General features: G+C 43.1%; 2 protein-coding genes across 2 annotated transcripts; both read right to left on the bottom strand.

Annotated features, from left to right (window-relative positions):
• Positions 1–5,156: 5,156 nt before the first annotated feature.
• LOC115207166 (5-aminolevulinate synthase, nonspecific, mitochondrial-like) lies at positions 5,157–6,338 on the bottom strand (the record flags this gene model as incomplete). Its single annotated transcript, XM_029774150.1, has 2 exons — positions 5,157–5,538; positions 6,161–6,338. Coding segments are annotated over 2 exons (468 nt in total), but the record flags the coding sequence as incomplete, so codon positions are not given.
• Positions 6,339–10,516: 4,178 nt separating this feature from the next.
• LOC115207215 (5-aminolevulinate synthase, nonspecific, mitochondrial) lies at positions 10,517–23,475 on the bottom strand. The gene is made up of 11 exons (XM_029774188.1): positions 23,300–23,475; positions 19,181–19,408; positions 18,647–18,829; positions 16,972–17,085; positions 15,892–16,111; positions 15,105–15,289; positions 14,731–14,910; positions 13,354–13,518; positions 12,467–12,735; positions 11,362–11,524; positions 10,517–10,988 (listed from the first exon to the last, which is right to left on the bottom strand). Exons 2-11 carry the CDS (start codon positions 19,383–19,385, stop codon positions 10,828–10,830), a joined length of 1,845 nt encoding a protein of 614 aa, XP_029630048.1. The 5' UTR covers positions 19,386–19,408; positions 23,300–23,475; the 3' UTR covers positions 10,517–10,827.
• Between the last annotated feature and the right edge of the window lie 273 nt (positions 23,476–23,748).

The following is a 23,748-nucleotide window of genomic DNA, read 5'->3' on the forward strand; positions in this document are numbered from 1 at the left end:
ACAATACATCAACCAAATCACCTATATTTCACATCCGGTATTTCCACAAAGACATAGTTCCTTTATGTTTTTGGTTTTAAGAGATGTTGAAGCAACCTTGATACAGGAACCTTACACAATGTTTACCATGAGAGATGTAGGAAGTTAAGCCGACTCCTGGTTTGACTCTGTTGTGTATGTGTGCCCTATAACCAGCACGTTTCAGATATCCAGTATTTGAACTGAGACTGGTGAGCTTCCCTGCATTTCAACACGGGGTACTCCTCGACATTTCAACACCCCAATTCAGCTTCTTATCAACTGAAATGGTTGTATTGTTAATATCCTTGTTCGTTCAGTCCAGTCGTACTGTTATGTTTGTGAGCAAGGTAGTGGAGGACAGACAGACAGGTAGTGGAGGACAGACAGACAGGTAATGGAGGACAGACAGGTAGTGGAGGACAGACAGACAGGTAGTGGAGGACAAATAGACAGGTAGTGGAAAACAGACAGACAGGTAGTGGAGGACAGACAGACAGGTAGTGGAGGACAGATAGACAGGTAGTGGAGGACAGACAGACAGGTAGTGGAAGACAGACAGACAGGTAGAGGAGGACAGACAGACAGACAGACAGACAGACAGACAGACAGACAGACAGACAGACAGACAGACAGGTAGTGGAGGACAGAAAGACAGACAGACAGGTAGAGCAGGACAGACAGACAGGTAGTGGAGGACAGACAGACAGGTAGTGGAGCCCTTTCAGAGACAGTAGAGCTGCCAAGCCAAGCAGCATTTCTGTTATTATGAACACACTCCACCAATGGCTGTGTTGTATTTTGATACGCAGGTAAGAAGCTGCCCTGCATTTCAGACTGAGAACTGTTTTCTTTTATGGTGTGATATTGCTGTTGTGTAAAGGTGGTTGTTGTGTTGATTCTGGACCACTATGTTTTCATTTTGAATCTGGGTCATATTGTCTAATCATCCCCAGCTTACAATTGGCTCATTCATCCCCCTCCTCTCCCCGGAAACTATTCCCCAGGTCGTTGCTGTAAATGAGAATGTGTTCTCAGTCAACTTACCTGGTAAAATAACGGTAAAATAAAAAAATAAAAATAAATAAATAAAATAAAATATTAGATATCAGGGGTTTCCTGTTCTTCAGCTATATACCGTCAGAATAAGGCCTGGGTAATTACTCTACGCCACAGAGACAGAGCTGTGTCTCTTCTTGTTCAGTGTAGAGAGGAGACCCAGCCCTGCATGTGGTAAAACAGCAGCTGTCCTTGGTGCCTATTCAACAAAGCTGATGTAACAAAATGGAGTGGTCAAATCCATCATGATTTATCTGTTCTAACATGCCCACAATTTGGTTACTAAAATCACATTTGGATATACAGTTGAAGTCAGAAGTTTACATACACCTTAGACAAAGACATTTAAACTCAGTTTTTCGCAATTCCTGACATTTAATCCTAGTAGAAATTCCCTGTTTTAGGTCAGTTAGGATCACCACTTTATTTAATAATGTGAAATGTCAGAATAATAGTAGATAGAATGATTTATTCCAGCTTTTATTTCTTTCATCACATTCCCAGTGGGTCAGAAGTTTACATACACTCAATTAGTATTTGGTAGCATTGCCTTTAAATTGTTTAACTTGGGTCAAACGTTTTGGGTAGCCTTCCACAAGCTTCTCACAATAAGTTTGGTGAATTTTGGCACATTCCTCCTGACAGAGCTGGTGTAACTGAGTCAGGTTTGTAGGCCTCCTTGCTCGCACACGCTTTTTCAGTTCTGCCCACACATTTTCTATAGGATTGAGGTCAGGGCTTTGTGATGGCGACTCCAATACCTTGACTTTGTTGTCCTTAAGCCATTTTGCCACAACTTTGGAAGTATGCTTGGGGTCATTGTTAATTTGGAAGACCCATTTGCGACCAAGCTTTAACTTCCTGAATGATGTCTTGAGATGTTGCTTCAATATATCCACATAATTTTCCTGCCTCATGAGCCATCAATTTTGTGAAGTGCACCAGTCCCTCCTGCAGCAATGCACCCCCACAACATGATGCTGCCTCCCCCGTGCTTCACGGTTGGGATGGTGTTCTTCGGCTTGCAAGCATCACCATTTTTCCTCCAAACATAACGATGGTCATTATGACCAAACAGTTATATTTTTGTTTCATCAGACCAGAGGACATTTCTCAAAAAAGTATGATTTATGTCCCATGTGCAGTTGCAAACCGTAGTCTGGCTTTTTTATGGCGGTTTTGGAGCAGTGGCTTCTTCCTTGCTGAGCGGCCTTTCAGGTTATGTCGATATAGGACTTGTTTTACTGTGGATATAGATACTTTTGTACCTGTTTCCTCCAGCATCTTCACAAGGTTCTTTGCTGCTGTTCTGGGATTGATTTGAACTTTTCACACCAAAGTACGTTCATCTCTAGGAGACAGAACGCTTCTCCTTCCTGAGCGGTATGGAGGCTGCATGGTCCCATGGTGTTTATACTTGCGTACTATTGTTTGTACAGATGAACGTGGTACCTTCAGGCATTTGGAAATTGCTCCCAAGGATGAACCAGACTTGTGGAGGTCTACAATAATTTTTCTGAGGTCTTGGCTGAGTTCTTTTGATTTTCCCATGATGTCAAGCAAAGAGGCACTGAGTTTGAAGGTAGGCCTTGAAATACATCCACAGGTACACCTCCAATTGACTCAAATGATGTCAATTAGCCTATCAGAAGCTTCTAAAACCATGACATTTTCAGGAATTTTCCAAGCTGTTTAAAGGCACAGTCAACTTGGTGTATGTAAACTTCTGACCCACTGGAATTGTGATACAGTGAATTATAAGTGAAATAATCTGTCTGTAAACAATTGTTGGAAAAATTACTTGTGTCTTGCACAAAGTAGATGTCCTAACCGACTTGCCAAAACTATAGTTTGTTAACAAGGAATCTGTGGAGTGGTTTAAAAACGAGTTTTAATGACTCCAACCTAAGTGTATGTAAACTTCCGACGATAATACTTAGAAGTTGTCCTTTTCGGTTTTGGATCAAATGTCTGCTACTGGATGACTCCTGTTCGTATAAGCTGGTAGCATAGCTAGCCGGATAGAACTCGTTGGTGGTAGTGGATGCCGTTTTCAAGTGTAATGCAGATGATTGGTGACGATGACATGAACATGTGTTAGAGTTGACATCCATACCAATACCCATATCAACAATAGCCTGAATGTAGGTCAATGTTGCTGAGGGAAATGAGGGGGATTCGAATCCACAGGGGGATTCGTATGTGGCGTTTCCATGGCGTTTCCATTGTTTTGGTAGAATTCCATTGATCTCTTTACCACATCTATGAAGACTAAGGTCAGAGTGACCTGTCCTTCATCTATAGTCTGTCTACAGATGAAGGGCCTGTCGCCTCCTAGTTTTTCTACTCCTCAGAGACAGGGCTGGGTCTCCTCTCTACTCCTCAGAGACAGAGCTGGGTCTCCTCTCTACTCCTCAGAGACAGGGCTGGGTCTCCTCTCTACTCCTCAGAGACAGAGCTGGGTCTCCTCTCTACTCCTCAGGGACAGAGCTGGGTCTCCTCTCTACTCCTCAGAGACAGGGCTGGGTCTCCTCTCTACTCCTCAGAGACAGAGCTGGGTCTCCTCTCTACTCCTCAGAGACAGGGCTGGGTCTCCTCTCTACTCCTCAGAGACAGGGCTGGGTCTCCTCTCCACTCCTCAGAGACAGGGCTGGGTCTCCTCTCTACTCCTCAGAGACAGGGCTGGGTCTCCTCTCTACTCCTCAGAGACAGGGCTGGGTCTCCTCTCTACTCCTCAGAGACTGGGCTGGGTCTCCTCTCTACTCCTCAGAGACAGAGCTGGGTCTCCTCTCTACTCCTCAGAGACAGAGCTGGGTCTCCTCTCTACTCCTCAGAGACAGGGCTGGGTCTCCTCTCTACTCCTCAGAGACAGGGCTGGGTCTCCTCTCTACTCCTCAGAGACAGGGCTGGGTCTCCTCTCTACTCCTCAGAGACAGAGCTGGGTCTCCTCTCTACTCCTCAGAGACAGGGCTGGGTCTCCTCTCTACTCCTCAGAGACTGGGCTGGGTCTCCTCTCTACTCCTCAGAGACAGAGCTGGGTCTCCTCTCTACTCCTCAGAGACTGGGCTGGGTCTCCTCTCTACTCAGAGACAGGGCTGGGTCTCCTCTCTACTCCTCAGAGACTGGGCTGGGTCTCCTCTCTACTCAGAGACAGAGCTGGGTCTCCTCTCTACTCCTCAGAGACAGAGCTGGGTCTCCTCTCTACTCCTCAGAGACAGGGCTGGGTCTCCTCTCTACTCCTCAGAGACAGAGCTGGGTTTCCTCTCTACTCCTCAGAGACAGAGCTGGGTCTCCTCTCTACTCCTCAGAGACAGGGCTGGGTCTCCTCTCTACTCAGAGACAGAGCTGGGTCTCCTCTCTACTCCTCAGAGACAGAGCTGGGTCTCCTCTCTACTCCTCAGAGACAGGGCTGGGTCTCCTCTCTACTCCTCAGAGACAGAGCTGGGTTTCCTCTCTACTCCTCAGAGACAGAGCTGGGTCTCCTCTCTACTCCTCAGAGACAGGGCTGGGTCTCCTCTCTACTCCTCAGAGACAGGGCTGGGTCTCCTCTCTACTCCTCAGAGACAGAGCTGGGTCTCCTCTCTACTCCTCAGAGACAGGGCTGGGTGTCCTCTCTACTCAGAGACATGGCTGGGTCTCCTCTCTACTCAGAGACAGGGCTGGGTCTCCTCTCTACTCAGAGACAGGGCTGGGTCTCCTCTCTACTCAGAGACAGGGCTGGGTCTCCTCTCTACTCAGAGATAGGGTTATGTCTCCTCTCATTCTTCTGCATATACACTCGTTTACACAGGCAGTCCAATTTAGATTTTTTTGGCCAAATATTGGCAAAAGAGATGATCTGATTGGACAAAAGACCAATTAGAAGTCGGAATTGGGCTGTCTGTGTGAACGCGGCCATCAGTGGCGACCCGTCATTCAGGGCAGGTGGGGCAATTTTTTTTATATATGTATATATACTGTACATACAATAGCATTCAAAAAGTCACTTAAAAACGTCCTTGGTCAGTTTGTCATTTGGGAAGATTAAAGGATTAATTGTATTAATTCCGCGCACCTGAAATTTAAAGGTAATTTCTGATTGAGCTGACATACGCAGCGTTTACCATGAATGCAGTCTCATTGAAAGCGGAAACATTGCCTTTAAATTTCATTCACGCTATAGTGCTGAACCCTAAGTTGTAGTGATTCTTACTCTGACAGGGATGATGTGAGAGGGACAGTTGACGACGGGCAGTCCAGAGTCCATGAGCATCTGTCTCAGCAGCTTCACGTTACGCTGGTGTTTCCTCCTGAGGGCGCGGCCCTCCTCCCCTTTAAGGGTCTGGATGGACTCGCGGGCGCCCGCCAGCAGCATGGGAGGTAGAGACGTGGTGAATATGAAGCCTGCAGCGTAACTACGCACTGTGTCCACCAGGGCATCGGTACTGGCGATGTAGCCTCCAACACAGCCAAACGCCTTGCCTGGAAGAACACATCATTAACACTAATTAGGACAAACAAATTAAACCCATGTTTTCTTTGTGTTTTTTTTTTTTTTTAGGCGTTAATGTTAAAGGAGACATTCTAGTCCTTTAGAAAGCGCCCAGCGTGATGTTCACCAGCTGTTCTGTCTGGTCATCTTGACTTGCCTCTATTCCAACAGACAAAGCACCTCCAGAGTGTCCCAGTGTGTGTGTGTGTGTGTGTGATGATTGGTCTCTCAGCAGTCCCCAGGCTTAGAGGAAATGTAAGAAGCACCGTGGTCTCCTAGCAACAGGTCGTGAACAGATCCTAGTTCCTGTTTCTCCAGTGCCCCAAGGAGCGTTAAGCAACAACCTCAACCTCCTGTATTAGAGACCAGACATCTGGTTCGTCTCAGGGTTTCAGATAAACAAAGACTGGTTCAGGGATGTGAATGTAACAGACAAATCTGGAAGTTGTCTAGGAGACAGGGCAGTTTCAAATAGAACTGAATTCAGGATAAAGCAGGAATTCCTTGTTTTTCAGGACAAATCACATCCCTGATTTGTAAAGCCAAGTGAATGAACTTGAAAGTTTAAACATAATTCCCTGGGGCCATTTTGCTTGTTAGTTGAGTACTGACCCAGTGTTCCAGAGATGATGTCCATCTTGTGCATGATGCCGTCTCGGTCCCCGATACCTCCTCCCCTGGCGCCATACAGCCCCACCGCATGGACCTCGTCTACAAACGTGATGGCTCCAAACTCATGGGCCACATCACACAACTCATTCAGAGGACACACCGCTCCTTTAAGACAAGATACACAGTATTATATAACCATTTCAGCGGGAGGCATTTTAAACAAGGTTACAGTGGGACACAACGCTTTAAGAGACAAACGATTAATATCATATAATCCGTTTCATAGAGGTTGGATAGTATAGAAGAACATTATATAAACATTATATAAACAGGGCAGTGTTCATTTTGGAACCTATTTTAGAGGTAGTTTTAGTCTTAAAATATATATAAACTTAGCAAAATAAGAAACGTCCCATTTTCAGGACCCTGTCTTTCAAAGATAATTCGCACAAATCCAAATAACTTCACAGTTCTTCATTGTAAAGGGTTTAAACACTGTTTCCCATGCTAGTTCAATGAACCATAAACAATTAAGACACTAACAGCTTACAGACGGTAAGCAATTAAGGTCACAGTTATGAAAATGTAGGACACTAAAGAGGCCTTTCTACTGACTCTGAAAAACACAAAAAAAAATATGCCCAGGGTCCCTGCTCATCTGCGTGAACGTGCCTATGAGGACTGCAGATGTGGCCAGGGCAATAAATTGCAATGTCCGTACTGTGAGACGCCTAAGACAGCGCTACAGGGAGACAGGACGGACAGCTGATCATCCTCGCAGTGGCAGACCACGTGTAACAACACCTGCACAGGATCGGTACATCTGAACATCACACCTGAACATCACACCTGCGGGACAGGTACAGGATGGCAACAACAACTGCCCAAGTTGGATGAGGAATAGGGTCATTCCCCCCAGAAATGTCCGGGAACTTGCAGGTGCCTTGGTGGAAGAGTGGGGTAACATCTCATAGCAAGAACTGGCAAATCTGGTGCAGTCCATGATGAGATACCCTACAGTACTTAATGCAGCTGGTGGCCACACCAGATATTGACTTTTACTTCTGATTTTCACTTGTTCAGTTTATGAACTTGTTCAGTTTATGTCTCAGTTGTTGAATCTTGTTATGTTCATACAAATATTTACACATGTTAAGTTTGCTGAAAATAAACACAGTTGACAGTGAGAGGACGTTTATTTTTTTGCTGAGTTTTTATATATATATATATACACTGCCATTCAAAATTTTGGGGTCACTGAGAAACATCATTGTTCTTGAAAGAAAAGCAAATTTTTTGTCCATTAAAATAACATCAAATTGATCAGAAATACAGTGTAGACATTGTTAATGTTGTAAATGACTATTGTAGCTGGAAACGGCAGATTTTTTATGGAATATCTACATAGGCGTACAGAGGCCCATTATCAGCAACCATCACTCCTGTGTTCCAATGGCACGTTGTGTTAGTTAATCCAAGTTTATCATTTTAAAAGGCTAATTGATCATTAGAAAACCCTTTTGCAATTATGTTAGCACAGCTGAAAACTGTTGTACTGAGTAAAGGAGCAATAAAACTGGCCTTCTTTAGATGAGCTGTGTATCTGGAGCATCAGCATTTGTGGCTTCGATTACAGGCTCATAATGGCAAAGAACTTTCTTCTGAATCTCGTCAGTCTATTCTTGTTCCAAGAAACAAAGAACTTTCTTCTGAAACTAGTCAGTCTATTCTTGTTCTGAGAAATGAAGGCTATTCCATGTGAGAAATTGCCAAGAAACTGAAGATCTCATATAACACTACTCCCTTCACAGAACATTCCAAACTGGCTCTAACCAGAATAGAAAGATTAGTGGGAGGCCCCGGTGCACAACTGAGCAAGAGGACAAGTATTAGAGTGTCTAGTTTGAGAAACGCCTCACAAGTCCTCAACTGGCAGCTTCATTAAATAGTACCCGCAAAACACCAGTCTCAACATCAACAGTGAAGAGGCGACTCCGGGATGCTGGCCTTCTAGGCAGAGTTCCTCTGTCCAGTGTCTGTGTTCTTTTGCCCATCTTAATCTTTTATTTTTATTGGTCAGTCTGAGATGTGGCTTTTTCTTTGCAACTCTGCTAGAAGGCCAGTATCCCAGAGCCGCCTTTTGACTGTTTTTATTGTTCATTCTGTGTTTGAAATTCACTTCTCGACTGAAGGACCTTACAGATAATTGTATGTATGCGGTACAGAGATCATTAACATAATTTTTTTCATCATCATTATTGCACACAGGAGTTCAATTTATCAGACTTGTTAAGCAAATATTTACTGCTGAACTTATTTAGGCTTTCCATAACAAAGGGGTAGAATACTTGACAAGACATTTCAGCTTTTTATTTGTTGTAAATAAAAAATAAATAAAAAATTCACTTTGACATTATGGGTTATTGTGTATAGATCAGTGACACAAAATCTCGAATTCAGGCTGTAACATCAAAATATGGAAAAAGTAAAGGGGTATGAATACTTCCTGAAAGGCTCTGTAATACAGGGAGTTTATAGACAAGGAAACACCAAACACACCAACAGCCGTAAAGAGGTGACAATAACGCCTCTTAGCAGGGCCCTCAGATCCTCAAAATATTCTACCTCTGCACCATTGAGAGCATCTTGACAGGCTGCATCACCACCTGGTATGACTTGGCATCGCTACAGAGCGTAGTGTGGATGACCCAGTACATCACTGGGACAGTTCCCTGCCATCCAGGATCTCTATACCAGGTGGTGTCAGAGGATGGCACTAAAAAATGTCAAAGACTCACCCAAGTCATAGACAGTTCACTCTGCTAGGAACCTGAACAGTTTCTACCCCCAAGCCATAACACTACTAAATAGTTACCTGGACTATCTACATTGAACCTTTTTGCACTATTTTATTTAACTAGGCAAGTCAGTTAAGAATAAATTCTTATTTACACTGATGGCCTAGGAACAGTGGGTTAACTGCCTTGTTCAGGGGCAGAACGACAGATTTTTATCAGCTCGGGGATTCGATCTAGCAACCTATCGGTTACTGGCCCAACAACTCTTAACACTTGGCTACCTGCCGCCACTAACTTGGACTCATCACATATACTGCTGCTGTTTGTGTCACTTTATTCCCAGTTCTATGTCTACATCAATTACCTCGTACCCCTGCACATCAACTCAGTACTGCTACCCCTTTTATATAGCCGAGTTATTACTCCATGTGTAGCTATTGTTACCTGTTTACCTTGATTACACCTGTTAACTCTCTCTGCATTGTTGGAAAGGTCCTGTCAGTAAACATTTCACTGTTAGTCTACGCCAGTTTAAAGCATGTGACAAACACAATTTGTTTTTGTTCATTGGCTGCATTTAGACAGGCAATCCAATTCATATTTTTTCCCCACTAAATTGGTCTTTTGACCAATGCATTGGACAGACAATTGTAAGGCGTGAGATGCGACTGTAATTATGTGGTGAGGAAAGAGCAAGAGAGGGTGGAGGAGGCTTGAAGCACTAGGCATCTTATGGCATGCATTATCTGAATTATACCTACGGAGGAGCGGCATCTACAGAGGAACTTTGGTCCAAAGAGGTTCAGAGGTAGCTAGCAAGTGAACAAGCTTGTGTATGTAGCGTGGCACCAGAATTAAACTGAAGTCTTACTTTTTAGTAGTTAAATCCAATGTGAAACGTGATGACTATAGTATCCTTATCTAGTATTGAAAACATGAATCCAGTCTTCTCCAATTAAAAATCTCCCTGATTTCTGAATCACTCTTGAAACATTTGTAGGCTATGCTTGAGGGTGAGGGACAGGTAGCCTATATACGGAAAGATTTTCAGCCGTCAGATAGACATTGGAATAAGTTTGAGTGACAGGGTGATGGCTTTGCATAGGCTGTTTTTGTGGGACTGGGGGGTGTAAAAGATTTATTAAACAGTTCCCATGCGTTTAAAATGAACAGTATTGATTGCTTTTGTTCCTGGTTCTGTTAATTCAAAAAATTCCCTTTGTTTTTAGTCCACTGAACCGGTTCCAACCGCTGGTCAAAAGACCATTCAGTGGAGAGAAATAAAACAGTGTAGAATCCGTGTTAGGCTGTCTGTCTAAATTGCAGCCATAGAGTAATGTCAGGACCCAGAACTGTCAAGAGGCTACTTCCTATTCAGCGTGTATCTGGGGATGCCATCTATGATGCAAGCCTGATCCCAGATCTGTTGGTCATGGCAACTCCACATTCAGTGACAAGGAGTAGGCACTAAATCACCAAGACTGGTACTCTGGCTACCGTCATGAATATTAAGTATATAGGACACTGTTATAAAACGTCCTCATTGGAGTGGATTTCATGTTCAAACCAAACGACTTTAATGTGACCAAGTGAACGTGACAATAACACAGAAACATTCAAGTTATTTATTTCGACAATCTAGTGCACATGGAATACTCAATAATAAGTTATGACACTTATAAAATACAAATATAGATATAAATTCTATGACGTCACAAACGGTACCCTATTCCATTGTTAGTGTGCTACTTTTGACGAGAGCCCTATGGCCCCTGGTGAAAACAGTAGCGCACTAGCAAGGGAATAAAAATACAAAAAAGTGCCAATGACTGACGGAGGAATGGGTTGAGTGTATTCCGTAGTGTGTCATCATGCGTGAGCTGAGATGGAGTGACTCAGGCCTCTGAAGTAAGACTGTTCTCTCTCGGTCATCAGCTCAAAGTGAAGCGGCTGCCGGCAGAAGTTACACTCCGCTGATGATTGGGACTTCAGAGGTAGACCCGACTCCTTCCACGTCTGAACCAGCTTCTCTGAAGGAGGGGGACAATATTGTTTTTTTAAGGAGGATGTACATGGCTATTTCAGTATGTTTCCTTAAGTTATATGCTTACTGAAAAACCAACAAGGTTTTACAAAACAAAATCATAAAGTTATTATTTTACTACCGGGGTCTTCACGCTGTCACAAATATTATTTGTCCAGCTACAGAAGTATATCTGGATAAACATGGCGTTAAAGTGGGAGTTGAACCCTTGACCCCCCCACCTCAAAACATTCCCTTCAGTTTTATGCCGAGTACTGAACGACAAAAAGGTTCACAACAAAAAAAAAAAACGTTTGAGGAAACCATTGACCGCAGTCAGTCCCTGTTTACTAGCCAGCTAGACCGAACATGTCTCTTACCGACAAAGTAGGTCATCATCTGAGGGGTGTGGTGTGGCGTGGGGGCGATGCGTAGAAGCTCCTCCCCCCTGGCGACCGTGGGATAGTTGATGGCCTGGACGTAGATGTTGTAACGACTCATCATGATGTCAGAGACCTCCGTGTTCTTCTCCGCGTCGGACACCTGCAATAAATCAATCCATCCATTTAGGACCACGTCCATAGTGACACGGGTGAGGTCTATCAATAAACAACTGTGTTTTAGGTCAAAGTGTCATAAGGCTGAGGTTGTCGATAAACAGTGACAAGGTTGATGGAGGACAACACCGAGCTCTCTAGGTGTGAGAATGGGCAGGGCCAGGAGTTCTGCTCAGGGATAACTCTAGGCTCTAGTTAAGCTATGATCATGTCATGTGCAGCATCCTGCCGGTAAACTACACCGAGTGGACAAAACATTAAGAACACCTTCTGAATATTGAGTTACGTGTCTCCCCATCCTTTTGCCTTCAGAACAGCCTCAATTCTTCAGGGCATGGACTCTACAAGGGGTGGAAATCATCCTACAGGGACGCTGGGCCACGTTGACTCAAACACTTCCCAGTTAAATTTGTGTCCAGTTGGCTGGATGTCCTTTGGGTGGTGGACCATTCTTGAGACACACAGGGAACAGTGGAAAGTGAAAAACCCAGCAACGTTGCAGTTCGACACAAACCGGTGTGCCTGGCACCTACTACCACACCCTGTTCGAAGGCACTTCAATATTTTGTCTTGTCCATTCACCCTCTGAATGGCACACAGACACAATCCATGTCTCAATTGACTCAAGTCTTAAAATTCCTTCTTTAACCCATCTACTCCCCTTCATCTACACTGATTGAAGTGGATTTAACAGGTGACATCAATAAGGGATCATAGCTTTCACCTGGATTCACCTGGTCAGTTTGTCATTTGGGAAGATTAAAGGATTAATTGTATTAATTCGGCGCACCTGAAATTTAAAGGTAATTTCTGATTGAGCTGACATACGCAGCGTTTACCATGAATGCAGTCTCATTGAAAGCGGAAACATTGCCTTTAAATTTCATTCATGCTATAGTGCTGAACCCTAAGTTGTAGTGATTCTTACTCTGACAGGGATGATGTGAGAGGGACAGTGGACGACCGGCAGTCCAGAGTCCATGAGCATCTGTCTCAGCAGCTTCACGTTACGCTGGTGTTTCCTCCTGAGGGCGCGGCCCTCCTCCCCTTTAAGGGTCTGGATGGACTCGCGGGCGCCCGCCAGCAGCATGGGAGGTAGAGACGTGGTGAATATGAAGCCTGCAGCGTAACTACGCACTGTGTCCACCAGGGCATCGGTACTGGCGATGTAGCCTCCAACACAGCCAAACGCCTTGCCTGGAAGAACATATCATTAACACTAATTAGGACAAACAATTTAAACCCATGTTTTCTTTGTGTTTTTTTAGGCGTTAATGTATGTTAAAGGAGACATTCTAGTCCTTTAGAAAGCGCCCAGCGTGATGTTCACCAGCTGTTCTGTCTGGTCATCTTGACTTGCCTCTATTCCAACAGACAAAGCACCTCCAGATTGTCCCAGTGTGTGTGTGTGTGTGTGTGATGATTGGTCTCTCAGCAGTCCCCAGGCTTAGAGGAAATGTAAGAAGCACCGTGGTCTCCTAGCAACAGGTCGTGAACAGATCCTAGTTCCTGTTTCTCCAGTGCCCCAAGGAGCGTTAAGCAACAACCTCAACCTCCTGTATTAGAGACCAGACATCTGGTTCGTCTCAGGGTTTCAGATAAACAAAGACTGGTTCAGGGATGTGAATGGAACAGACAAATCTGGAAGTTGTCTAGGAGACAGGGCAGTTTCAAATAGAACTGAACTCAGGATAAAGCAGGAATTCCTCGTTTTTCAGGACAAATCACATCCCTGATTTGTAAAGCCAAGTGAATGAACTTGAAAGTTTAAACATAATTCCCTGGGGCCATTTTGCTTGTTAGTTGAGTACTGACCCAGTGTTCCAGAGATGATGTCCATCTTGTGCATGATGCCGTCTCGGTCCCCGATACCTCCTCCCCTGGCGCCATACAGCCCCACCGCATGGACCTCGTCTACAAACGTGATGGCTCCGAACTCATGGGCCACATCACACAACTCATTCAGAGGACACACCGCTCCTTTAAGACAAGATACAGTATTATATAACCATTTCAGCGGGAGGCATTTTAAACAAGGTTACAGTGGGACACAACGCTCCTTTAAGAGACAAACGATTAATATCATATAATCCGTTTCATAGAGGCTGGATAGTATAGAAGAACATTATCTAAACATTATATAAACAGGGCAGTGTTCATTTTGGAACCTATTTTAGAGGTAGTTTTAGTCTTAAAATATATATAAACTCAGCAAAAAAAGAAACGTCTTATTTTCAGGACCCTGTCTTTCAAAGATAATTCTTACAAATCCAAATAACTTCCCAGATCTTCATTGTAAAGGGTTTAAACACTGTTTCCCCATGCTTGTTCAATGAACCATAAACAATGCACTGCAGTACTTAATGCAGCTGGTGGCCACACCAGATACTGACTGTTACTTTTGAACCCCCCTTTGTTCAGGGACACATTATTCCATTTCTGTGGAACTTGTTCAGTTTGTCTCAGTTGTTGAATTTTATGTTCATAAATATTTTTCTGTTTGCTGAAAATAAAACGCAGTGAAAGGACGTTTATTTTTTTGCTGAGTTCATATTTTACACTTTTCAGCCTTCATTAGTTTTAGTTAAGTCAACAAACTCTGGACAATATGATTCTAGTTGTTTGTCAGTGCATTTCCCCCCCCCCCCCTCATTAAAAAAAATATATTTTTTAAAACTCAGAAATCATGTCGCTATTTCCTGGTTGCTAAAATTCTAGCAGTTTTCCTAAACTGCTACAATTTTCCTTCAGTTTATGACAAAACAAGCAAGTCTAGTGTAGAGAATCATTGTACCATCTAAACCACTATGAAATACATTTTCCACATTAAAAAAATATTATATTTTCATCTGGTGAACAATACATTAAAAAAATTTTTTTTTTACAGAAAGCATAGAATAGTGCACATAAAACAGATCTACCACTTCTTAGACTTTGATTTCAATGAGAATGACAGATCTATATAAACCATTTCTATGTTAATTTGGTCAGGTAACCCCCCAAAAAAAATTGAAAAGTAAAATATTGCTGATTTAATATCTACTGCATCAAGTAACACCAAATTTGTGTTCCAAATGTCAACCTATATAGTGCACTACTTTTGACCAGAGACCTATGGGCTGTGCCCCCCAGTCAAAAGTAGGGCACTATATAGGGTACCCTATTAGGACACATTACAAGAACTCCACTCACCATCCATGGAGTGGACCGTCTCGAAGGCCACGATCTTTGGAGAGGAGGGGTCTGACTTCAGCAGCAGCTCTCTCAAATGGTCGGGGTCATTGTGACGGAAGATGAACTTCTTGGCTCCGCTGTTCCTGATGCCTTGGATCATGGAGGCGTGATTCCCTGCATCAGAGTAGATCTCACAGCCTGGAGAGAGACGGGAATAAACAGGCTGTTCAGTACCATGAACCAGATCAACTCTAAAAATGCGCAAACTCTGCACACCTGGGCGATGCAAAAAAAAAAAAAAAAAAAAAAAATAATAAATAAAAAAATAGCCCATTGTTACCTGGAAGAACAGTTTATGGTGCTAGAGCAGGTGAGTAATGGGGTGTGGTTACCTGGCATCATCTTGGCCAGGGTGAACAAGGTGGAGTCATTGGCTACGAAGCAGGAAGTGAAGAGGAGCGCAGCGTCCTTTCTGTGGAGGTCTGCTAGTTCCTGCTCCAGTTCTACGTGGAACTTACTGGTCCCAGAGATGTTCCTGGTTCCTCCAGCCCCACTGCCGTGCTTATGCAACGTCTCCCTGTAAAACAACAGCGGGTAAAGTCAACAGCTGCCCTGGAACCAACCCAACATCTGTCAACACCACCAGGTAAACAGGCCAATTAACTAGATCACACCTTCACTGAGCCATTAACAGACTGCCCTTTGTGGGCATCTACATATAAGCCAAGGGATAGTTGATTGGTCCTCGGGGGAGGGGGGGACAGTGAAACTAACAGTCTGTTCTGTCCTCAGGGATCAATTAAGCCTCTTGTTTCCATGGTTGTGTTCAGTAGGCAGCATGAGAAAAAAATTGAAATGAAAACAGGTTACCTACTACTAATCTGGGGAAAGAAAAATGTAATTTGTTTCAAATGGGTTTTCCTACTGTGTGTTCTAGTAAACACGACCCACCCATCAAAACCACCGGTCTGTTCACCTCATTTCTCTATCCAGCAAATCAAATGTATTTATAAAGCCCTTCTTACATCAGCTGATATCTCAAAGTGCTGTACAGAAACCCAGCCTAAAACCCCAAACAGCAAGCAATGCAGGTGTAGAAGCACAGTGGCTAGGAAAAACTCCCTAGAAACTCCCTATCCATCCAACTATCCACTCGTCGCCAGTTGGCCAGCTACTTACGTGATGGAGTTGACGACCCGTGGATGTCTGCTCATGCCCAGGTAATCATTGGAGCACCACACAGACACGTCTCTCCTGTTGCTAAGGGAATCGGTGTAGTCGTCACCCATGGGGAAGTCCGTGGCCCGCCGGTTAACCGTCTTAAAGACACGGTACGTGTGGTCACTCTTCTTCTCCTCAATCTTCCTCTCAAAGAACTCATCGTAGTGGAAGTTAGAGACTGCAGGGAGAGGAAGGAAACATGATTACAAGACAAGGTAAAGACAGTTTCCTGTTTCAGTAAAAAGGGAACATTTCGTAACAACTGAAATATCCGGTATGGCCGACGACAAAGCCTCCATTTTTATTTCCGCCAACCAACCTAGCTATGATCGGGGCAATTTAAAAGTCCTGCCAACCTCTCAGTATAAAACATCACCTTTTAACTTAACAGCTTTGGCTGTAATTAATGATTCAACATATTGTCATTATGAAAAAAGTATAAACACAAACAGCAGTCCGTATTAACATGTCATCTGCTTGGTCCAAAATCAAAACGTTACATGCTCTATTTTTTACAACTAAAAATCCAAACTTTAAAATGTATTTAGGATTTATGGCAATCTAACAAGCCAGGTAACAACTAAAAGCAACTTTTCAGAGACAAAGATGTGGTTTGTTAACTAACTAGCTGGGTCAATTACCAGAACAAAAATCTGACAACATTCTGTTCAACCACTGCAAACTTTTTAAAATCACCATAAATGGAAAACACATTAAAAGGTAATGATTACATCTATGGTGATCTGATGACTGCGAACGTGAAGAAATTAATGCAATGTCACGTCTCCATGACATCATTCACAACACATTCAAAGTTTAACGTCACTTGGGACAAGCAAGGCGATATAAAAAGACTAACGCTGACAAGAATGGTTAACATAGTTGTTTGAAAAAGGAACCATAAACATGAACCAATTCTTTTTTCCCAGGACACATAGTTACAAATCCTATAAAAGACAGCTTTATATGCTTCAGGCTGCACAATTAACTTCCCTACAGGGATAATAAAGTTTGGTTTGAACAGGTGTTGTGACTCACAGCTGGGCATGTTCTCCTGCAGCAGTTGGGAAACCCTGATTGGACGTTGCTTCAGCAGCTTCTTCATCAGATTGGAGGTGTTGACCGGACCAGAGGAGCTGGCAAGGACCTGGGCTGGGGTCACATCGAGAGAGACACACCGTGATTATCAGTGACTGAAGACAGTTTACATTTTTATTATTTATATGGGCTGTATCTGGCAGACAGGTCATGGCTAGACCCTAGATGTACACTACATGACCAAAAGTATGTGGACACCATCCAAAAGTATATGCTCCTTAGACACGTCATTCTAAAATCATGGGCATTAATATGGAGTTGGTCCCCCCCCTTTGCTGCTATAACAGCCTCCACTCTTCTGGGAAGGCTTTCCACTAGATGTTGGAACATTGCTTCCATTCAGGTACAAGAGTATTAGTGAGTTCAGGCACTGATGTTGGGCAATTCGGCCTGGCTCAAAGCTGTTCAAATTCATCCTAAAAGTGTTCGATGGGGTTGAGGTCAGGGGCTCTATGCAGGCTGATCAAGTTCTTCCACACCGATCTCAGCAAACCATTTCTGTATGGACCTTGCTTTGTGCACAGGGGCATTGTCATGCTGAAACAGGTAAGGGCCTTCCAACTTTTGCCACAATGTTGGAAGCACAGAATCATCTAGAATGACATGCTGTAGCTTTAGGATTTCCCTTCACTGGAACTAAAGGGCCTAGACCGAACCATGAAAAACAGCACCATTATTCCTCCACCAAACTTGACAGTTTGCACTATGTATTGGGGCAGGTAGAGTTCTCCTGGCATCCTCCAAACCCAGATTCGTTCATCGGACTGCCAGATGGTGAAGCGTGATTCATCACTCCAGAGAACGTGTTTCCACTGCCCCAGAGTCCAATGGCAGCGAGCTTAACGCCACTCCACCCAACGCTTGGCATTGCCCATGGTGATTTTAGCCTGCTCGGACATGGAAACCCATTTCATAAAGCTCCCGACGAACAGTTCTGTGCTCACTTTGCTTCCAGAGACAGTTGAGAACTCAGTGAGTGTTGCAAACGAGGACAAGCGATGTTTACTCGCTACAGTAGTCGGTGGTCCTGTTCTGTGAGCTTGTAGCACCTACCACTTTGTGGCAGAGCAGTTGTTGCTCCTAGACATTTCCACTTCACAACTTGTTGGAAAGGTGGCATCCTAGGACGGTGCAACTTCAAAAGTCACTGATCTCTTCAGTAAGGCCATTCTACTGACAATGTTTGTCTATGGAGATTGCATGACAGCGTGCTTGATTTTATATAGCCGTCACCAACGGGTATGGCTGAAATAGCCAAATCCACTAATTTGAAGGGATGTCTACATACTTGTGAATACATATAGTGTATATAAATTAACTCTTGTTATGGCCTGAACAGTAATGTCAGTGTAATAGGCAGAATATCACCGATGAGGAAGGACATTGAAAAAGACAAGGAAAACATGTCTAGTATTTATTTTGTATGGCTTTAACGGCCTACATCTGTATTAGTCAAACAATATCAGCCTCCAGGTTATTAGGACTATTGTTATGTACCTGTGAATAATAAAGTAGATGTTTAAATTGTGAGCCTTAACCTGTAATAAAAGCCTATGATGCTTCTGCATTAGTACTAAAAGGCATATAACTCCAGCTGGTTTAACCTCTTGTTTACCTTTCTGGACGGTGCGGACCTCCTGCACATCCTCCTGCAGCTGGATGCTAGCCTGGCGCACCACACCACTGTTCTGGCCCATCTCAGCTGCCAGGAAGGGGCACTTTGAGGTACCCGAGGCTTGGCCAGAGAGGGGCATGGGGTGGCTTTGAGGCAACTTGATGGTGGTGCCCCCATTGGCTCCTAAAAAGGACAGAAGATACTAGGGTTAGCAGATGAAGAGCAACACACACAGCATTGAAACTACACCATACTCTGTCCTGGGGATCTCCATGGGTGCACGTTTGGGTTTTTTTGCCCTGGAACTACACAGACGATTAAAATAATTACAGCTTGACGAGTCAGTTATTGGAATCAAGAGTTTCTTGCCATGAGTCCCAGCTGTACTCCTATAGACTGTTGTAATGCCATAGAAGTTAAAAACTCATGTCTCAGGGCAAGAATTTCCCTGATCATGTGATCTGACCACCATGAAGATTCCTGCCTCAACATAACCCAGCAAGGTTCAGTCTAAGATGATATCCCTCCACTTACCTGGTGTCTGGGCTGAAGTCACGGTGTCCTCAGTCTTCTGCAAGCTAGCTGAGGAGGAGCAGAGAGAGCGGGCCAGAGGCTTGGAGGCCAGGTTCATCATCACAGGACATTTCTGGGCATAGACCACCAGGGACTTCCGGGCCTGCTGGAGGAAGGACTGGGGTACGCGGGACAGGAACGGGCAGCGGCGAATTAAAGTCTCCATCCTTACACAGTGATTTTCAAAGCCTGAGGGGAAACAAAGGTGAAGATTAGAACATCTCTCCTTTAGAGCCCAACCAGGCTAGACAACATTTCATTTAGAGCCCAACCGATATAGCCATTCACCCATGTTGTAGGCCGATATTGGCGCTATACATTGTGTCGGCCGATAACGGATAATAAATAGGATGAAAAGGGGAATGTCATGTGATCTGAACACTAGCGGCCATTCTCATAATGTCCTTCTTGTCACTATGTACGAAATCAACAATTGAAGCATAACTTATTGGACAGTTACTCTTTTGGATGGCAATTTATGAGAATTCAGTGTTGAAACATGACTCACTTCCCTGCTGTAAAACAGTCTATCAGCAGGTATATTGGTGTCAGACCCAAATTAACATACCGTTGGGGCTTTAATCTCCTTTGAGTCAGACTTTACAAGTAAAAAAAACATAAATAAATTAGAAATTGTGCTACTAATGCACATGACAGCACAAACACGTCTCGTCTCATAAAAGTAATGTTTTTGTTTGGTTAGCTTTTGGAACATTTTAAAATAAAACATTTTCCTTCTTTAGAAGTTCCAGCTAGGCAGGCTAACATAAGCGAATTCATTTGCTAGCTTTCATACAGTCGGCAAATAACATATTTAATGTAAGTAGACATGCAATCATAATTGACTTTAGTGCATATAAAGCACCCACAAGATACCGGTGGCTGAAAACAATCATTGCGGGACAAACGAGTGACGAATTTCCAGACAAGGGCAGTCCATTTAAAACGCATTCCTTCCTCCCTCGCCCTGCAAGTGTAAACTCGTCAAACGTCATCAGAAGTGTCCACTTAAAAGACACACCCTCAAGTTAGGTGTTTGGAACACAGACCAAGGTTTCCTAAACAACCTCCCTTCCTTGGAAACACTGTTGCAGTTGGAAGGAAGGAAACATCAAAAGCATGCCTCGTCTAGGACCGTGTTGTTCCAGTAGGGAGGGTAAACATTCAGGCAGTTCTGACCCTAATGAAGCTCTGTATACAGCCTCCAGTTAAATTGTGTTTCAGGTATTTTAACCAGTCAATTTTAAAAACTAGTAAAAATGTAATTGTTCCAATAGATTGGGAGTGGGCAACATACCAGCATCCAAAATAGACATGTTTAATTATTTTGGCATATTAAATTTTAGAATGCCCTAATTTCCCCCCAATGTAATCGGGACAATATGCATTACTACCTTAAGACAAGCTCTCATTTTCACCTCAAACAAGCGAGTGAAATTACACAATTTGTACCTCAGATTGTCAATGTCAAAGTAAGCTTAACATCTGATTTGGTACTGTTGAATTTATACACACCTGACAGGCGTGTATAGATGGACGCAGCTGTCCATTTCAGACTCAAATGGCGAAGAAAATTTATGGCGCCCTCTAAAAAAGAGCCACTGCCCACAAACAAACACACATGCCAGTCAAGCCAGCACTCAAATGAGATCCAATTCCTGTCTATGTAGAGATGAAGTTATCCAGTCAAAAATAAAGTTGTTTCATTGTTTGTTTTGGCCGTCTACCGTAAACTGTCCAACAGGTAGCCTGAAGGTTCAGAGCGTTGAGACAGTACTAGTGACCGAAAATACGCTGGTTTTTGAATTCCTGAACTGATTAGGGGAAGAAAAAAAAATACTGGTCATTGTGCCCTTGAGCAAGGCTCTTATCCAGAGCCACATACAGGAGCAATTAGGGTTAAGAGTGTTAAATGACTGACTATTGTAGTGTCTCTGGATCAGAGAGTCTGCTAAATGACTCACTACTGTAGTGTCTCTGGATAAGAGAGTCTGCTAAATGACTCTACAGTCAATGTAAACAAAGAGTTGATAAATGGCCACTACAGTTTCTCATGAAGTATACCCAAGTTTGTTGTGGTTAGTCTTTTAGCAGAGCGCAAAGGGCTCATGTAGCAGCAGAGAAATGTCCCAGTTTCAGTGATTTACATACAATATCGATGTGATTAATTGAACACAAATTTGTTAACATCTTATTTACTTAATTCAATTGACCGATTTCCTTATATGAACTTAAACTCTAAAATCGTTGCACACACACCATGACCTAAAGCATGTGGACAACTGCTTGCCAAACATCATCGCAAAACTATACGCATTAATATGGAGTTGGTCCCCCCCTTCAATGCTATAACAGCCTCCACTCTTCTGGGAAGGCTTTCCACTAGATGTTGGAACATTTGTAGCTGAATGAAACCAGAGCATTAGTGAGTTCAGGCACGGATGTTGGGCAATTAGGACTGGCTTGCAGTTGTTCAAATAAGTGTTGCAACCAAGGACAGATTTTTTTAAAAAAAAATTTTTAACACGCTTCATCACTCGGCGCTCCCATTGTGCGAGCTTGCCTGGCCTACCACTTTGTGGATGAGCCGTTATTGATCCTTGACAATTCCACTTCACAATAACAGCACTTAGTTGACCCAGGGCAGAAATTTGACAAACTGACTTGTTGGAAAGGTGTATAGTATGTCTGAATCTAGTTGATAATACCCATTAAAAAAAAAAGTTATAATTTAACTAAATAAAAGTAATATGAACAAGCGTGACATGTAATTGTAAAGAATCCCTTTACACCAAAAATATTGTATTTTCAGCTGGTGTACAAAACCTAATGTAATGCAAAAACAAAATGGAAAGAATAGAAATAGTGCACATAGAACACATCTACCGCTTCTTAGACTCAATGAGAATGATCTGTGTGAATTTCATCTGGTCACCCAAGAAGTTACATATTGCAGATTTAAAATAAAAAATAAAGTCTAAACTACCGAATGAGCCCAAAAACATGCTGATTTTTTAATTTTAACAAGTGAAAATGAGTTTGTCCTGCCTTCTTCCAGTCCATATGAATTGTTTTTAGTCATGTTTTTTCGTTTTTTTATAAACATTGTTTCTATTTAACATGCCATACTAATAAAGGCATTTTAATCAATTATATGAAGAGTGCCTTGGTCCTCCTTTCTTTTTGATGACAAAAAAACATGTGACATTTAAAAGTATTTTACAATCTAGTTAAATTACATGTGTGATCTGACTGGCCAAATTAAGTCAAGTGAGCCTAAAATACCAGCAGTTAGTTGTAAATCAATTCAAGACAAAGTTTCATATCTACTGGGTTAAGTATCTACACTTATATTTTCAATGCCATAACTCGCATGCCATAACTCGCATGCTGACCACACCGTTTTATTGAGCAAAATACAGTTACATGTTATTCAGTCACCGCACCAACACTTCTCACGGACGTCAAAGAGCGTCTGCGTCGCTAGCTGAATTACCATACAGGTTTAATACTTCTCGACCTGTCCCCAAATTAATATAGTTTGGTTCAGAGTTAGTTTTCATACACCCGAGTGTCTTGATGGACACATTTAACATGATGGTGTTGGACGCACCCGGACCAGTCAGCATGTTACCCAATCAATCACTTTAGCAAAAAAAGGTTTCTTTCTCTTATTTTAAAATAAATATAAATAAGTTAGCTAAATTAACTAGCAAGCTGAGCATAGTCTGTGTTAAACGGTATGTTTAGGACGCCCCATTGAAAGTGACAGTTATAAAAGGTAAAGGTTAGCCGAAGGAGCTCGGTTAGCACTGACAAGCTAATCACTGGCCCCGGTTAGCCCCTCTCCATGACGACCAGAACTCAATTCTTCCGCTTCTCTATACATTCATCCACTACATACTTCATTGCGGATAACAAACGAACATCAACGGTCCGTGATGTAACGTTAACAATTTGACCGGAGCCTAAATATTCTGGGTAGACATGCAAGGTTAGCCCTACTAACTAGCATACCGGGCATGCTAGCTAACGAAACCTAATAAATGAAGGACGAATGTCTATATCTAGTTTGCTTACCAGACTCGGTATGTTTCGGGTCACCTTCTCACGAACGAAGAAAGAAAGAAATCAAAAGATAACTTGGTAGGACCTCAACACTGGTTTCAGTGTAAATATAACTCTAATGCTTCGTTATCCTGCACTGAGGACGAACGGAAGGACAGGGATATGCAACCGGCTTATAACATCTACTGCGGCTATTAAATATCGCGAGAATGGGAGTGTGTACGTCATAACCCCGTCCCAAGACAGTACCGTCACTAGTTACCACAGCCACAAAGTCATTACCCCCCATCCCAGACAGTCCAGGCTATCGTCACTAGTTACCACAGCCACAAAGTCATTACCCCCCATCCCAGACAGTCCAGGCTACCGTCACTAGTTACCACAGCCACAAAGTCATTACCCCCCATCCCAGACAGTCCAGGCTATCGTCACTAGTTACCACAGCCACAAAGTCATTACCC

This window comes from Salmo trutta, chromosome 14 (assembly GCF_901001165.1).
Source record: "Salmo trutta chromosome 14, fSalTru1.1, whole genome shotgun sequence".
Classification (NCBI taxonomy): Eukaryota; Metazoa; Chordata; class Actinopteri; order Salmoniformes; family Salmonidae; genus Salmo; species Salmo trutta.

What these genes read in the sequence shown, in the direction of transcription:
- LOC115207215 (XM_029774188.1), bottom strand. Translation starts at nt 19,385, where the DNA reads ATGGAGACTTTAATTCGCCGCTGCCCGTTCCTGTCCCGCGTACCCCAG. An exon ending in CCTGGCCAAGATGATGCCAG is followed by an intron (nt 14,911 to 15,104) that starts GTAACCACACCC and finishes GTCTCTCTCCAG; the next exon opens with GCTGTGAGATCTACTCTGAT. An exon ending in CATCATCTCTGGAACACTGG is followed by an intron (nt 12,736 to 13,353) that starts GTCAGTACTCAA and finishes ATGTTCTTCCAG; the next exon opens with GCAAGGCGTTTGGCTGTGTT.